Below are 18,899 nucleotides of genomic sequence, written 5' to 3'. Positions count from 1 at the left end.
CTCTTATCAATGTTTTTACTACCTTGAGAACAACATAAAAGAAAACCCAATAGCCTTGGATCCATGGTCATGCAAGAGAAGAAGAAGGAAAAAACCTTGGAGAAAGAAAACCCTCTTTTCTTGTAGAGAAAAAGCCCTAACTTATTCTTTAAAATAAAGCATCCAACTAATGATAAAAAAAAACCCTCTTTAGTGGACTTATAAAAGAAGTTAATCCCAAGTGATTTTATATCACTAATCCAACATTAAGCCTTCTCGGTAATGCTTCTTCACTTTTTTGTGTTGCCGGTAAAAATAATAAAAATTAAAAATTTGTATTTTCGTGTGTGAGCATGAATATGGTCGGTCAATAAATGAAATATAAAATAGAAAATAAATGAAAAAAATTAGATAATCAAATAGACGGACTTTAAATAAATATTAGGCATGAAAAATGAAATGAAATAAGTAAGGTGTAAAGCAAATAAAGAATAATAATATAAATAAATGAAAAGGAATCCGTACTTCCCCGATCCTTGTGATTCGCCGTTTCAATGGTTGATGGCGGAATCAAAGTTTGCGGATAAGAAGTAGGTGGGCAGGCTCCAAAAGCTCTGTGTGAAGTTCGTGTGGATGTTGACATGTGTTGGCCCGATGTGTGAGATCAAATAGGTAATGAAAGAATGGCGTAAGAAAAATGAATAAAATAGTGTAGGGAAATTTTAATGGCTGCAGTGGTTGTTGAGGGAGAGTGAGTGAGATTGAATGTGACTATGTTAACTTATCAACTTCTCCAAAAGCTTAAGCGGTTGGAGACTTTTGTACTTTAACACTACCCTTCACATGTGGCCCCTCTTTCTTTGGCTTGGCCTACACGTGGCACATGTGGCCCCACTTTTGGGTTTAGCCATTGAATGTGGATTTTGCTATCAAGGAGGTTTGAACCCAGGCATTTGCTCTGATATGAAGGAGGATGAAAGATCGTCGTCAATTGCGGGTAAAGGAAGAACTAGAGTGGGATTATTTGCTGGTTGTGAAACATCTCGGAATGGGAAAACATATTCATGGAATTTAACATCTCTGCTGGTTATAATTTTCTGGGCTTCAATGTCAAACACACGATAGCCTTTTTGACCAAAAGGATAACCAACAAAGATACTTGGTTTAGCAGAGACATCCAAAATTTCGAAGGTGATCAGAGTTGGGTTTCTTTTGGAAAAGAATTTCATAAGGGGAACGATTACCCAAAAGAGCTGAAGGGATTCGATTAATTAGATATGCAGCAGTGAGGACACACTCTCCCCAAAACTCAAGAGGGAAATGAGCTTGGAAGCGTAACGCACGGGCAACTTCAAGGAGGTGACGGTGTTTACGTTCCACAACTCCGTTTTGTTGGGGTGTGGCCACACAACTATATTGATGGATAATCCCTTTATCTTTAAAAAGATTTTGCATCTTGTTAGAGAAAAACTCAGAACCATTATATGTTCGAATTTATTGAACTTGAGAATGGAATTGAGTTTGAACAAGGGCAAGAAAAAGTTCAATGTAATGATATGTTTCAGACTTGTGTTGCATGAGATACAACCAAGTGGCACGTGAGAAGTCATCGACGATAGTGAGAAAGTAATGTGCCCTGCAATGTGAGGGGGTACTGTATCCTCCCCAAATATCAACATGCAATAACATAAAAGAACAAGAAGTACTAATGTTACTTAATGAAAAGGCTAACCGGGATTGTTTAGCAAGTGGACAAACATGACAAATACATTTATTTGAAACTGAAATATTGGGAATAGACTTGGAAAGTTGTTGCAGACGAGAAGAGTTAAGGTGCCCCAGCCGCCAGTGCCAGAGATTTGAACTCGGTGGTGAGGTGATTGAAAAGTTGGCCTGACTTGGTTGCACATCAAAAAGTAGCATCTTCTTCAGCAACCATCATCAATGATCATTGGCAGCAACATCAGTCTTCATCAGAGGATCTTCATCATAGACTTTTGGAAGTGTGCATCAAATCGGTTGATTTTGATTACATTTGTAATTTGGGGAATTCCATTGTATTGGGAATTTTTTTTTAATTGTTGTCAAACGTATATCGATTTTCAATCCATATACGTTTGAGAGGGCATGTTAGAATATGTGGGATCCAACGGTTAGATTGGGTTAAGATCTCACCGTTGGATCATCTTGGAGGTAGATTAGGTAAGTTGGGTAAACGAGGCAACTAGATAAATTAGGCAAGTGGATTTGAAGAGGCAAGCAATAGAGATTAGGAAAGTAGATTTGATTAGGTAGATTTGATTAGGATTATTTCCTTCTAGAATTATCTTGATTCCATTTCATGTTTATCATGTAAGTGCTCTATATAAGCACACATTGATCGTCTTGTAAATGCATCCAAGTTTAGTGAAATCTCCTAAATTTATCAGACTAAGTGAGAAGAGAGAAGAAAAGCTTCGTGAATGGCGGTAGTCTGGTAGAAGAGTGAGAGAAGTAGTGTGTGGAAGAGAGCTTTTTGTCCCTTGTGTAGAAAAATGAGGCAATGAGAATGGACGTTGAGGAGAGAAGGAGATCGACGTTTTGGAGAGGGATGAAATTTATAGAAATGATCCCTTTTAGATTTTGTGAGATCTCTTCGTAGAGAGAGAAGGTAGATTTGTTGTTGCTTAAGGCTCTGTTCATTTGTTCTCCAGGAAAGGAAAGGAATTTGATATTGTAAAATGGAAAAGAAAAGGAAAAGAAACATAATGGAAAACCTATGAGATAGTCGTTGCCAAGAAATCCTACAGAAACTAAACAAAAAACTATTAAGAACAAAATACTATCTATGATCTAATTTCTGAAACTTATTAGGAAAGAGACAGATTCAAACTTTTCATGCTATTTCTATATTTTATTTGTTTCTCACCTCAAATTAGTCCTATTAAATGAAAACATAATGCAAACATAAAATAAGAAAGTAATTTTTAAATTTTAAAAATATATATTAAATTGGTGCAATAATACATACCTGTTTGTTTGGCTTCCTCCAATATCTCATTTTCATATAAAAAAAATTCAATAATAACCTAAGATATACATAAGAATATAAATATAAAAGTTAGAACATTTTAGTGCTAATAATAAATCTATATAAGAATAGATAATAAGTGTAAAATAACAAAGATATTTAAACTATTGATAGGTGTCATAGGAAAGACCTTATTTATCAAAAAAAATATATATATAATTTGTTTCTCATAGAAAATCATACTAATAAATTTGATAATGAGTTGCATCTAAAACTATTATAAATTGTCTAGGAGCAAAGTAACTTACTTAAATTGTATTCTTTTATCAAGCATCATTCCACTTCTTGTTACAACTTATGGGCAAGTAGCATATATATATATATATATATATATATATATATATATATATATATATATATATATATATATATATATATATATATATATATAGATGGAATCACATTGAAAGAATGAATTTATTTCCTCACCACATTTTATGTGTGTTTTTTTAGTTTTTTAGGGGCCTATAACTAAAGTATTTTTTATGTGAGAAGACTCACCACATTCGATGTGCCATGAGCTTGGTTTGGCAGAATCAGTGATGCTATCAGGCGGTTTGGTTTGAGACAGTTTGTTGTTGATCACTCTGTATTCAGTGTTCACTTTGGTGATGGATATATCCTTCTGATCTTGTATGTTGATGACATTGTGATTACTATGGATGATGAGCCAGGTATTCAGAGACCCAAGAAATTTCTTTAGACAGAGTTTTGTACCAAAGACTTGGGGCATCTGAGGAACTTTCTGGGTATAGAGGTGGCATACTCCTGTGGTGGTATTTCATTGTCGCAGAGGAAATACATTCTTGATATATTAGAGGAGATGAGATCCATAGGAATAAAGCCAGTTGAGGTTCCTATGGATCCCAATGTGAAGCTTCTTTCGGATAGGGGGAGTTGTTAGAGGACCCTGGCAAATACAAAAGATTGGTTGGTCAGTTGATATACATGACTGCGACTCGCCCTGACATATCATATGAAGTGGGAGCAGTGAGCCAGTTAATGAGTTCTCTTCGTACTTCAAATTGGGCAGTTGCCCTTCAAATAGTTAGATACTTGAAGAGTGCTCCTGAAAAAGGTTTATTTTTCAGGAAGCATAATCATAGGATTGGAGGGGTTCACCGATGTAGACTCGGCAGTATCTCCAACAAATAGGAGATCAACTACATGCTATTGCACATTTGTGGGAGGAAATCTTGTCTCTTCGTGTAGTAAGAAACAAGATGTTGTAGCTATATCAAGCGCAGAGGCTGAGTACCGAGCTACGGTTCACAAGTGTGGAGAGTTGACATGGTTGAGGTCTCTTTTGCAATAGATTGATATTCCTTCTGCATCTCCAGCGCCGTTGCATTGTGACAATAGGGTAGCAACTCATATCGCTTCTACTCCAATGTTTCATGAGAGGATGAAGCATATTGAGGTTGATTGTAACTTCATTCGTGAGAAACTTCAGAGTGGAGAGATTAGTACTATCTTCACTAGGTCTGCAGATCAGTTGGCTGGTGTATTCACCAAACCATTGGCAAAATCCAAGTTGAGAGATATTTGTAACAAGCTGAGTTTGTATGATATATACACTCCAGATTGAGGGAGAGTGTTAAAGGGTATTTTGGTCTCTCTCTCTCTCTCTCTCTCTCTCTCTATATATATATATATATATATATATATATATATATATATATATAATTTTATATGGGAGCTCCTTCAAGGAGATACCATCTTCTCCTTCACTTCTTCTTCTCTTCTCCTTCTCATCCACCACAATAACAACTCCAACCAAGCAATATCAAATCTGAAGGGGGGAGGGACCCCAAGATTCTAGCCTCGAATCCAAGAGAATGGGATGATGATCCGGCACCGAGTGCTGAAGGGCTTTTTGGCACAGATCAGGGAAATGCTCCAACCATCTAGGGCAAACTAAGAATCGATCAATTCTACTCCGATTAGAGTTTCTGGACAAGTAAATTGAGCACCCGACAACGGCAAATCAATCAACTCGTGATTAGCTATGAAGTCTACAAAATCGATCATATGTTGGCTCATTCTCCTGCATCCCAATCTTTCCTCCATGACTCTAATTTCATTGAAGTCCCCTCCGATACACCATGGATGTGCCCATCTCCCACTAATCTCTACAAGTTTATCCCAAAATAGATTATTTTCCTCCCACGACACAGGCCCATATACACCAATGTAAGACCACATACAGCAATCACTTAATATGGTTATTTGTGTATAATCTTATAAGCAACTGGCGTTGAAGTTAAATAAGGTTATTTGCAAATAATGGTTGTTATATTTAATGGCTTCCAAAGTGCCCCTAATGCTTCATTTGCCCAAAAAAATAATTAATCAAAGTAATCATAACTGCAAATAAGACATAATTTTGGTGCCATCCCAAGAGGCCCTTAGATTTCAGACTTACACTGACGGTCTCATAGATTCAGAATGAAAAAAAAAAGGGTAACCTCCTAGCTATTGCACTAGCTTTAATGAAAATCAAAACAAAAGTACCATTTGAAATCAAAACAAAAGCAGCATTTGCCTACTATTATTTGAGATGTTTCCCACAAAAGAAAGAGAGAAAATGGAATATGCCAAACAATCTCTTCTCACTATACTCATTGAAGAAAAACAAAAATCAATTCACTCTCGAATATGCCAAACAATCTCTTCTCACTATACTCATTGAAGAAAAACAAAAATCAATTCAGTCTCTTCCTAGACAGGAACCTGGTAGATAATCTTAAAATCCAAAACCCTAACCTTCCGAGGACTAAGGCAAGATTCTTGATATAGCCATCAATGATTTCATCTCTACTTGGGTTCCCCTCAGGCGGGTCCATCAAGATGACCCACTGCTCGAAATCGCATCCGTCTAAACAAATTGTCTTTGAAGACGTTGTCGTCTTGTTCAAAGACGACGATGTCGTCTCGGACCATGTTGTCGTCTCGTTCAAAGAAAATGTTGTCGTCTCGTTCAAAGAAGACGTTGTCGAGAAGCATCGGAGACCGAGATCAGCGGGAATCCTGCAGAATTCCATCAGGGCTACGAGAGGACAGGGAGGAATAATGGAAAAAGAACGAGAGAGGTGTGGGAGGGAGACAAAAGTAGAAGAAGAAACAAAAGTAGAAGAAGAAAATGAGCGACAGAAGAAAGAAGAGAGGGATACTGGAGACGTCAGAGTGGTCTTGTGTTAGGTTCTCAATCCTTCTTAAAAAAAGAAGAAGAAAGAAACAGGTACAGATCCACTTCGAGGGGGATCACCTCCTGGTTTTCTCCATGCCAGAGAAAAGGTTTTCTTGCTGTTCATCCCTCCTTTTCTTCTCATTCCATTAGTTCAAATACATTGCAAAGAAAACAACTTCCCACTAACTGACCCATGACTCTTACAATAACTGAAATACAATTCAAACTACAACTGACAGACCCATTCCCTACCACTAATTACGGACTTAAAGACCACAGGACATGACCCACAACTACTCCTAATCTTCTATGCATGAGACCCATATCAGTCCTCCTCCCTTGGATTCAACTTGTCCTCAAGTTGAAATTTAGGATATCGCTCCAGCAAAGTGTGGTACCGCTCCCAAGTGGCATCTTCTGGTGGAGCGCCTCGCCACTGCACCAACACCTCCATGTCTGCCTTGTTACCTCGTTTGATCATCCGTCGATCAAGGATGGCCATTGGCTCTGGCTGTAACTCTCCACTTTCTGTGAGAGGGGGTAAGTTTGAGTTGGGCTGCACACATTCTCCAAGTTTCTTCTTAAGGCACGAAACATGGAAGACGTTGTGAATCTTGGCTTCAACTGGTAAGTCTAGCTTGTAGGCTACCGATCCAATACGTTCTAATACCTTAAATGGTCCATAATACCTTGCTGATAGTTTGAGAGATAGCCGAGCTGATATTGTAGATTGCCGGTAAGGTTGCAAATGAAGAAAAACCCAATCTCCAACTTTGAATTCACGTTCAGTGCGGAGGCGGTCAGCAAATCTTTTCATTCGTTCTTGTGCAACTTCCAAGTTGGCCTTGAGCTGACGTAGAATTAGGGAGCAATCATGAAGCTCAGTATCAACCGCCTGGACTTTAGTGGTTTCGGGCTCATAAGATAATAATGTTGGCAATGGTACTCCGTAAACGGCCTCATATGGAGTCATGCGAGTGGCAGAATGGAAGGTGGTATTATACCACCACTCAGCACAATGCAACCATCGCACCCACTTCGTAGGATTGGTACTGGTGAAACATCTTAAATAATTCTCAAGGAACCACCTCTGTTTGACCATCCGATTGAGGGTGATAGGAGCTGCTCATCTGAAGATGGGTACCCTGCAAGCGAAACAACTCTTGCCAAAATATACTAGTGAAGGCAGAATCTCGATCACTCACGATTGAAGTCAGCATCTCATGTAATTTAAAGATATTTTCCATAAAAACTCGAGCAACTGAAATAGCCATGTAAGGGTGCAACAGTGGAAGAAAATGTGCATATTTTGATAAGCACTCAACCACAACAAAAATCACACTTTTACCATGGGATGGTGGAAGACCGTCGATAAAGTCCATAGATATGTCAGACCACACCTGATTAGGGATCGGTAATGACTGCAACAACCCAGGAGAAGCCACTGTTTCTGTCTTGTGCCGTTGGCACACATCACATTCACGAACCCGCTGCTTAATATCTTTGCGCATGCCAGACCAATAAAATAATCTCGTGATTCGATGTAATGTTATGTGATAGCCAGAATGCCCTCCCATAGGTGAGGTATGCAGCTCATGAAAAATTAAATCTCTTAAAGAGGAAGATGGGCTGGTCATAAGTCGACCTTTTTTATGTAGAACTCCACCTTGTAATCTATATTGGTTCTGGTCAAGAGTCCCCCCTTCATATGCCTTTATGAGTGCTGTTAGATAAGGATCAGTTGTGGCCTCTTCACGAACCTGTTGTAACCAATTAGGGACTGGTTTAGACAATGCCATCAACTCTCCATCTTCATCTTTTCTTGACAGAGCATCCGCTGCCTTAATTTCTTTGCCGCTCTTGTACTCAATTGAATAATCATACCCAATCAGCTTAGAGAGTCCACGATGTTGGGCTGGTGTACTGATCCGTTGCTCTAATAAGAATTTAAGACTTTTCTGATCAGTACGTATCACAAACCTTTGTCCCAGTAAATAAGGTCGCCAATGTTGCACGGCTAAGATAATGGCAAGCAGCTCCTTTTCATAAGTCGACATTGCTAAGTTGTTTCCTTGCAATGCTTGGCTCAAGAACGCTATTGGTCGGCCTTCTTGCATCAAAACAGCCCCAATTCCTGTACCTGAAGCGTCACACTCAATGACAAAAGGCTTAGTAAAATTAGGCAGTGCTAAAACTGGCGCTTGAGTCATGGCAAGCTTGAGTTTAGGGCAGTGATGAACATTGACCACATCAACTGTTTGTGGAATGTCTCATACCATCTAAACCATTGGAGAGCTTCACCCTCCATATGAAATGAAGCAATAATTAGGCGCTGGTTCACAGGAGTTTGGTGGTATGAGAAAAATCGCTCTGCCCTGTAGATCCAACCCGATGGGTCATTGCCGTCAAAATGTGGAAAGTCGAGTCGAATGGCTCGAGTCTGTATAGTTCCTCCGGTTCCCATGCCTGACCCATCCATCACATCTGTTGGGGGTTGGACATTGATTGAACGCCTTACAGACGTCTCTCCTTGCTCTTGAACTGGAGTCCGTGTCATCTGATCAAATTTGAGATTGATGGCGACAAGCATGTGACGGAGTTCATCAAGTTGTTGACTATGCTGACCAGAAGACTGACGAAGCCCGTTAAGCCGTTGGCCATGTTGCTCTGAAGTCTCTTGAAGACTTTTTACTGCTTGTTCCATCTTAGCAGATCTAGTTGCTTCAGCCATTCCCAGGTCCGCTGCTCTGATACCACTTTGTTAGGTTCTCAATCCTTCTTAAAAACCAAAAAAAAAAAAAGAAACAGGTACAGATCCACTTCGAGGGGGATCACCTCCTGGTTTTCTCCATGCAAGAGAAAAGGTTTTCTTGTTGTTCATCCCTCCTTTCCTTCTCATTCCATTAGTTCAAATACATTGCAAAGAAAACAACTTCGCACTAACTGACCCATGACTCCTACAATAACTGAAATACAATTCAAACTACAACTGAGACCCATTCCCTACCACTAATTACAGACTTAAAGACCACAAGACCTGACCCACAACTACTCCTAATCTTCTATGCATGAGACCCATATCATCTTGGAGATTAAGGTGCTAGACAAGAAGGATATCGCCATTACAAAACACTAAAATGAAATGAAAAACCCTAGATGAGGAAGAGGTTGCAGGATTTTTAAAGGGGCTTAGCGCAGTGCATTATATGAGGTTTCAATGTTTCATATGGCCTTATAATCCCTTACTTTTTTAGAGTGCTGTACGGACCACGATCCAAACAGTCCTATTTTGTAATAGAAAACAACGTAAATAGTTGGAGTGATAAATCGACCCCCATACACCTTAAATCGACCCCCTCTATGCCTATCTCTCTCCTCTTTCTCTCTCTAACTCAAAGGAGAGAGAAATACAAATGGGTTTTCGATTTAAGATATTTTGGGGTCGATTTATCACTGCTTAGGTTGTTCCCATAATCATTTCCCTAGGATGATCCTAGCCCTCCCATCTACAGAGGTTTCCATAATTTGCAGTTCCTCTATAGATCGGAGGGCTGGGATCACCCTACATGAATGATTTTTGGGCTCAACCTATTTACGTTGTGGCCCATCACAAGGACGGTTTGGATCATCATATAGTGTGGTCCGTACAGTATCTCTTGAAAAATATTGGGCTATAAATAAACTTTGCGTTCTATCTTATCTGTCTATTTGCTAGATAACACGTGGTACATGTAAATGGGACCCGGAGTCATGAACATCTATTACCTCAAGGGAGTTCAAAATGACAGTTTGTGAAAATTAAATACAATAATGGAGGGTATGTTTGGCAGCCATGAAAAAAAAACCATGGAATCTATGCTTTTCTGGTGTGACAAAAGGGTGAGAACAGTATGAGATTGAAAAAGGGAATTTTTTTTTCTCATCTCATGCTCTCCTCACTGTTCTCTAAAATCCTTTTCTCACCAGCCCTCTCTTTCACGTTGGGTACATGCTATATAATGTAAGTACGAATTCCTTGAATCTTTTTTATGATTGCCAGACATGCCCTTATTATATCCCTTGGGAGCCCCTCTCAAAGCACAAAATTTATTCTACAGTCCCTAATATAAATGAAAATGCATGATCTTCCTCTTTTTAGTTAATCTCACATGCTTAAACCTTAACATTGGAAATTTTAATCTAATGAAATGGATGCATCTCAAGTCTTTACTTGATCCACTACTTGTGATGTATATCCCATTCCGAAGTGATTTATTAATCTTCTAATAAGTCGTTTCATGGCATTTCCATCTAACATTTTATTGTGGACGGCTATATTGGTCTGTTTTGCTATTTTGCATTCATTAATTCTCCATTGACTTCTTATTCACGCTAGACTAGGAAGACATTCTACTAAATCTATCCAGTTATTCAATGCCTCTCATTGAGCACATTCCTTTTAGTCCAAACTTAATTCATTAGTCATGGATTTCAAACAAAGTGATGCTCCTAGAAAAGTATTTGAAGTGGAATATTAAGGTTACCGTCACTAGAAATCCGGTTACCATAAACTACTCAAAACAAACAACAACAACAAATAGCTACTCGTAAGCCACGGAAAAGCCCTAAAAAGTTTGAACAATAAATCATGTGTGCAATTAAATTTTTAAAAAAAAAAAAAAACAAGAAATCAAGAGACGTGAGATTTATTTGGTTCAGCACTTGGCCTACATCCACGGGAAATCTGGCTAGTAAAAATTTACTAAGACAAAAGGAAAATTACAAACAAGAGTGAAAACTCTTACCTCTCCAATAGTGGTGAAAAATCAACTAACAATTTCTCCTTGCAACCCAAGCAAAAACCCAACACTCTCTTATCAATGTCTTCACTACCTTGCAAACAACATAAAAGAAAGCCCACTAACCTTGGATCCAAGCTCTTGCAAGAGAAGAAGAAGAACAAAGAAAAAAAACCCTTGGAGAAAGAAACCCTCTTTTCTTGTAAAGAAAAAGCCCTAACTTATCACTTAAAATAAAACCTCCAACTAAAGATAAAACCATCTTTAATGGACTTATAAAAGAAGTTAATCCCAAGTGATTTTATATCACTAATCCAACAGGAAGCCTTCTTGACAGCGCTTCTTCACTTTTTTTTATAAAGGTAAAAACAACAAAAATTAAATGTTTGTATTTCCGTATGTAAGCATGAATTTGGTTGATCATTAAATGAAATATAAAATAGCACATAAATGAAAAAATTAGATAATCAAATAGATGGACTTTAAATAAATATTAGGCATGAATATTGAAATAACATAAGTAAGGTGTAAAGCAAATAAAGAATAATAATATAAATAAGTGAAAAGGAATTGGTACTTCCCCAATCCTTGTGATTCGTCGTTTCAATGGTTGATGGCGGAATCAACATTTGCGAATAAGTAGGTGGGCGGGCTACAAAAGCTCTGTGTGAAGATCGTCTGGATGTTGACATGTGTTGGCCCGATGTGTGAGATCGAATGGGTAATGAAAGAATGGAGAAAGAAAAATGAATAAAATATTGTAGATAAATTTTAATGGTTTCGGTGGTTGTTGAGAGAGAGTGAGTGAGATTGAATGTGACTAAGTGATAGGAGAGAAGAAAAAAAGCTTTGTGAATGGTGTTAGTCTAGTAGAAGAGTGAGAGAATTGGTGTGTGGAACAGAGCTTGTCCCTTGTGTAGAAGAATGAGATAATGAGAATGGACGTTGAGGACAAGGCCTCTTCTAGAAAAGAGAGAAGGAGATGGACGTTTTGGGAAGGAAGGCAATTTATGGAAAAGATCCTTTTTAAATTTTGTGAGATCTTTTCGTAGTGAGAGTAGGTAGATTTGTTGTTGCTTAAGGGTGTGTTCGGTAACGTTTTGAACAAGACATGGCTGCATCAAGAAGAAGAGTCTCTCTCAACATGAACATTCAATTCAACTTGTATCTTTTATTTTTATCTAGGAGTAACTTGCAATGTAGATCTCTTATTCCCTCTATTTTCTCCATCTAATTCGTCTGAGTAGATTCAAGACATCAATGGACTTTGCCTCCAAGAAGGTATTCTCTAGTCATCTCCTTCGATGAATTAAATTCAAGACATTAATGGACTTTGCCTCAAAGAAGGTATTCTCTAGTCATGTCCTTTGGATGAATTGTATTCAAGACATCAATGGACTTTGCCTCCAAGAAGGTATTATCTAGTCAAGTTTCGGTGTGAATTTCTTTTCTATTACACTAAATAACTTATTAAGTCCTTGTTCACAAGGCATTCGAACCAACAATCCGTTAGATCGCGGTTCGCCGCAGTTCGTCAGTTACTCTACTCGAATTCCAGGCACATTTTTATTAATTGAACAGGCATTTGAAAACTGTCAGTCGAAGGATATTTTATTTCTTATTAAAGTGGATTGTAGGATTTTTGCACCAACATATGTAAACTATAATATTTTATTCAACTTATTGTTCCCACTTCATACGGAGCTGTTCATCGGAGGATGGAAATCCTTGGATAAATTGTTCATGTCATTGCTATCCTACTTGGATAAGTTTATCTTGGAATTATCTTCTCTTTTGTTCACGTATTTCATTCCAATAATATTTTATCATAGAACAGAAATCAGAGTGAACCTAACTAGTGATAAAACAAACATTAGGCCAGCTGTCCTTATTCGGGGTTGAAAGTCAAACCAATCAGGCTTTCTCCTTGTTCGAATAATATTTCATTCAAGAACAACATAGACGTTTTTCACGGTACTGAGTGGGGCCTGCCTAGTTATGGACTAGGTGGGACCTAACCAGGTATGAGGCAGGTTTAAAGGGTCTAGCCTAACGCATGCTCTGGAACTTTTGTCATGTTGGTTAGGTACCTAACGTTTGGTATCATAGCAGTCATCATGGCCTGTGTTCAACTCACAGAAGGGGTGACCTGTGAAGTGGACTAGATGGAAAGGACTACAATGGTAAAAAAACTAGAGTGAAAGCCATCAAGGTGAAGTTTCGATAAAGTGGGCTAACACAGAGGGGGCGACATGTGGGAAGGACTACTTAGAAAAAAAAAAAAAAAAGGCCAAAGTGAAAGCTATCATAGAATGAGCCGCCGAGGACGGCAAATGCGAAAGCATAGTGGAATGTTACGGTCCTGACTGGATGCCTACTTAGGTATGGGACTGGGTGGGACCTAGCCTTATATGGGACAAGTTTGAAGGGCCTAGCCTAATGCCATGGGTTCCATCAGCTCCAGAGCTTTTGACTTATTTGTTAGGTAGCTAACAGGTGTGGACCTAACTAAGGATAAAATAAACCTGGGCTTGCTATCCCGTGTGGGGTTGAAAGTTAAACCAAGCACACTTTCACCGCTATCCCCGTTGAAATCGAGAGAGCAACAAGTGCCATCACTGATGCAATCCAACACATCTCTCGATTCCCCCATTGGCACCCTTTGTACATATTCAGGAGAGTTGAAGACATGAATGAGGGTAATTGGCTAATTGCAGTGAGACACAGACGTTGGAGGTTGAGGTTGCCCCTCCTTCGTAGCAACATATTTTCGTACATTTAATGTTCTCACCAGTATCTATGCATCCCTGATGCATAAGTATTATGATTGTGCCAATGGAGTCTGATTTAACTGTTACCAATTTTTCCTTTTGGTTTGGACCCACTGTAATTGTAATTGCCAATCGTTAAGCATGTATTTGTCACTGAATCCTGATCCGATCCATTTTTGCCATTGAAATGGGCCCACTTTTACACACTTCCATAGCTAAATACTTTGATTTAGTCACTCTTTTAAATGAAACATTAATGGCTCTTTAGAAACCATTAAATTATTTATTTTCCAAGACAATTATAACCATTATATGGTTTTTTTTTTATGCCATAGGGTATCCCCACCCCACTTCGTGGGGCGGGACTAGTCCCTAGGGATGCACGCAGGCACCCGGTAGACCACGCGCATCGGTTGAACAAGGGGGGATTCGAACGCTCGTCACTGGGGAGCATACCCATGACTTTACGCCAAAGAGCCACACCCTCCCGGGTTAATAACCATTATATGTATGAGAAATACTATGAAGAAAGTTCCCAATAGGCAATTTTTGGGTCATACAATGGGGCATAGTGCGGCGTGTATTTGAGATCAAGACTGTTGATCTTGTAGAACATCTTGAGGCAACCCACATGATCTTGCTCCATGTTGAACAGGCATCCCATCTGTAAATAATATTTTCTCGACGGAATGCTAAATGGGACTTGATCAAGGCTTCATGGATCAAGGATCAAGGGTCAATCGAATTCGCGATTGCGGTGGTTTGGAATAACAGATTGGGGACTATGTAAACGAAGCAGAAGTGAGGCTCAATAAGGCCCCATCTTATATCTCATGTTATTGGTGGGTAGGGCCACAGTTTTACAACTCATGTTTTTATGGGGTGGGGCCTACTATTTTACTACATGATGCAGTTGGATCAATGGGCTAGGATCATACGATCACGGTGGGGACACGTTTGAATTATTAGTTCCATATACAGGAAAGACAAAAATAATCCTGAACGGCATTATCATTTAACAAAGAAGAAATCTCATTTAACAAACCGCATATTGAAATGACAAAATTACCCTCTAACGGCTGAGGAGAAAATGTACAGAGGTGTCAGTTGAGAGAGGGTGAGGCCACCCCACCAACTACCCCTTACAGTCAATACAGCAGCTCACCAGAAAAACGTTGCAATATTTTCCAAACGGAAGTCATATATTCGCACCCTTTTTATCCTGAACCACCCCCTTGTAGTCTATTTAAGACTACCCTTTTAGACTACAAGTGGGTATCCTAAGGCAGAAAAAAGAGTCAAATATATCATTTAGCCTTCTCCAAAACTCCCCCCAAAACCACAAAAGAAAGCAAGGCCAAGTCAAGTTCTTACACTCATGCATGCAATAACATAACGTGTATAGAAGAAACGGCCTGTTTGGTGTGTGTTAGCTCATCTCCTCCCCCACATAAAACTCTCATTCCATTTTCTCTATCTCTCTTTATTCCCTCTCCCTATTCTCCTTCCATGGAGTTACAGGTAACAATGCCGGATTCCGGAACCCAGAGAACCCCCTACAGAGTACAAACCAAAGATCTCTTCTACAAAATTAATTCAAAATGCAAAGGTGGTGATGGGTTCAAATGTGTCCTAAAGAACATAACTAGCGAAGCAGAACCCGGAGAGATACTAGCGATTGCGGGACCCAGTGGCGCCGGTAAAACCACATTGTTAGAAATCCTTGCCGGAATGGTACCGCCGACACGAATCTCCGGCACTATTTCCGTCAATGACCAGCCAATGAACATCAAACATTTCCGACGTGTTTCGGGATATGTCACACAAGAAGACACTCTCTTCCCATTACTAACCGTCGAGGAAACTCTAATGTACAGTGCCCGTTTTAGGCTCTGTGGTGGGCCATATGAAGCTTCAGTTAGAGTGAGAGAGCTGTTAAAAGAGCTAGGATTGGAACAAGTGGCGGGGTCCAGAATCGGCGGTGATGATAACGCGTGTCGTGGCATTTCGGGTGGTGAGAAGCGGCGAGTCTCGATCGGAGTCGACTTGGTCCATGACCCGGCTGTGTTGTTACTCGACGAGCCCACGTCCGGGTTAGACTCGGCCTCAGCACTTCAAGTCATCTCGCTGCTTAAATCAATGGCTGTAAATCAAGGTAAGACTATAATCTTGACCATCCATCAACCGGGTTTTCGGATTCTTGAGCTTTTCGACCGGGTTTTGCTCTTGTCTGAAGGAACCACTGTTCACCATGGATCGTTACAAATGCTCGAGTCTCGGCTTAAGGAAGCTGGGAATTGCATTCCTAAACATGTTAATGTTTTAGAATTCGCTATAGATTCCATGGAAAGTTTGGTTTTGGAAAACCCAAGTCCCAACGAAAAATTTTTCCTCGATACCAATCATTCCAATGAAGAAGATGTTGAGGAAAGTCCAGTTACAAATACTGAGACTAACATTGAAGATATGAGATTTTTTTATGCGAATTCACGATGGGAGGAGGTGTTAATATTGGGCCAGAGATTCTGCAAGAACATATGGAGAACAAAGCAACTTTTTGCTGCCAGGACATTGCAAGCTGTGTTGGCCGGGTTTGGACTCGGAACGATTTTCATGAATGTAGGCAGCGATGGTGGGCGAGTCGCGTTACAGACTAGACTCGGTTTCTTTGCGTTCAGTCTTACCTTTTTGCTCTCATCCACAACAGAAGGATTGCCCATTTACTTGCAAGAAAGGAGGATTTTGATGAGGGAGACTTCAAGGGGAGCTTATAGGGTGTCCTCTTATGTTATAGCAAATGCCCTTGTGTTTCTTCCTTTTCTTTTGATGGTTGCTCTTCTTTACACAACTCCAGTGTATTGGCTGGTGGGTTTGAGAAGGGACATTGATGGGTTTCTCTATTTTTCGTTAGTGGTCTGGATGGTGGTTTTGATGGCCAATTCGCTTGTGGCATGTTTCAGTGCTCTGGTACCAAATTTCATCATGGGTAATTCTCTTATTGCAGGGATAATGGGTGGGTTTTTTCTGTTTTCTGGTTATTTTATATCGAAGAACAGAATACCCAAGTATTGGATTTTCATGCATTATTTGAGCCTCTTTAAGTACCCTTTTGAAGCTTTTATGATAAATGAGTATGGCGGTGAGAAGGGGAGATGGAGGTGTGCAGAAAGAGAAGGTGGGGTTTGTTTGTTAAATGGAGAAGGGTTTTTGAGGCAGCAAGGGTTGAAGGAGTCTCAGAAATGGAGCAATTTGTGCGTAATGTTGGGTTTTATTTGTGGTTATAGAGTGCTCTGCCTCTTCATTCTGTGGTTTAGATGTGGCAGGACTGGAAGGTAGAGATATTTTATTGTTGCCATATTGTTTTATTTTACTCCAATTAACATAAACAATAGAAAGAAGATATGAATTGTTTCTCTTTCCTCTTTTTTTGGTTTGTTTTCCAATTTTGGTGCATATGGGTTGAATGATTGGGTCATGGATATGTTGTGATTCAGTGAGCTTTTTCACTCATAGAAGACATGCATTTAGAGAATATTGCAGTTGAGTTGATGAGTTACTGTCATCGTATCTTGAATTGAATGTGTGTGTGTGTGTGAGTGGGATTGAATTTGGTGATGATACCGAGAATTGGGCCCTTAGCAAGCCCTGCCAACGGACCCAGAGAGCCGTTTCTAAATGGGTGGGACATAGATTGACATAAACACAACCCTTATTTAATTGGATGGGACCCAAGAATTGCCACCAAAGTGTCCCAGAACCGAATATATTTTAGTATAGTATGAAAATACTATTCACTTTTTTAATTTAGACTCTAAACATGAGGGGTATTTTCGCAGAAAGGCATTTCACGGCTAGCAGTTGCATGAGAGAGCAGCCACCTCAGATGAATTAAATGAATAAGACAAAATCTTCTGAAAAGTGAGCATGTGTGGCTGCTCTCTCATGCAAATTATATTTGATCGATACAGCATTGTTAATATGAATTGAATGTTGGTTGAGAAAACAAATTCAGAAGTAGATCCATGTATATGACAAAGACAGACCTAACCGGGTTAGGATTCAAATGGATTGTTATGTAAACATAGGTGAATTGGATCTGTTGACAGCCCAACTTCGCATAATTCTAGTGATTGCATTATTTCCTGAACCCCCTTTGGCTGTTACGAGTCTCAAAAGCTGTTCAAAGCCAATAAGAGAATTGTGTATAGGCAATCTTAAAGAGGCTACCATTAAGGTATAGGTTGTTCAGGATCCATGATCCTGGAATGCTAGCGTCACGTGTGAATGGAAAAAAGGAAAACTATTCAATCAATGTGTTGCAGTTGATCTACTTGATTGAGACTCACGAACTCTCAGAATTTGTTCATAATGGGGAGTGATTTGAGGAGAGAGATAGACACATGGGGAGTCGATTTATCCATTTGGGGAGTCAATTTATCACTGCCCTTCATAAATGGTATTTCCTTTTCAGTGAAATGGGTTTTATTTATAAACCCAAAATTTGTGAAGTACATTCAGCACATTACAATTAGTCATCCAGAATCATGAAGCAACCATGTTTTACATTTCCTTCAATAATTAAAATCTAAACCTAATTAGGAACTCACAAATGTTGTTAGTGTGCAGGGTATTCATCTCACGTTTATCCTGTGACTTCCCCTCATTCAAAATTTCATTGCTGCAACTTTTTTACATCCCAAACCCATCGTTGCAACCCCAACCAATCTCCTCCGTTCCTTTGAAACATTTGGGAAATTTTCTATGGTCATGATTTTTTTTGGGTTGGGCTCAATCACCATAAGTAGATCTAGGAGTAAGTTTGACACTCGGTTGCATTCACTTATTGGGGTGTCCAATCATCGTTTCCACATGAGTTCGCATCACCTAAGAAAGATATGCCACCCCAGGCAAATTACTGTAGATGGTACAATAGTGATCGCTATAGACAAATGTTTACTAGAGTTTCTACAGTGAACACTGTTCAATCTGCATTTCTAATGTACAACATGACAATAGATGTGTGATCTATATTCCATTCCAAACTGGTGGTGCAACTTTATCTGGGCTCATCGCGAAGCGGTTGGGTTGGGTTAAAGTTTATAAAATTCAAC

General features: G+C 39.3%; 1 protein-coding gene across 1 annotated transcript; it reads left to right on the top strand.

Annotated features, from left to right (window-relative positions):
* Positions 1-15,288: 15,288 nt before the first annotated feature.
* ABCG10 (ABC-2 type transporter family protein) lies at positions 15,289-17,177 on the top strand. The gene has a single exon (XM_077393458.1). The coding sequence runs from the start codon at positions 15,298-15,300 to the stop codon at positions 17,122-17,124; it is 1,827 nt and encodes a 608-aa protein (XP_077249573.1). The 5' UTR covers positions 15,289-15,297; the 3' UTR covers positions 17,125-17,177.
* Positions 17,178-18,899: the final 1,722 nt, after the last annotated feature.

The sequence above is a fragment of the Tasmannia lanceolata genome, unplaced genomic scaffold (assembly GCF_043159265.1).
Source record: "Tasmannia lanceolata isolate RefF3 unplaced genomic scaffold, GAP_Taslan_0.1 ptg000013l, whole genome shotgun sequence".
Taxonomy (NCBI): domain Eukaryota; kingdom Viridiplantae; phylum Streptophyta; class Magnoliopsida; order Canellales; family Winteraceae; genus Tasmannia; species Tasmannia lanceolata.
This window is presented reverse-complemented; position numbering and strand designations above follow the sequence as displayed.

What these genes read in the sequence shown, in the direction of transcription:
- ABCG10 (XM_077393458.1), top strand. Translation starts at nt 15,298, where the DNA reads ATGGAGTTACAGGTAACAATGCCGGATTCCGGAACCCAGAGAACCCCC.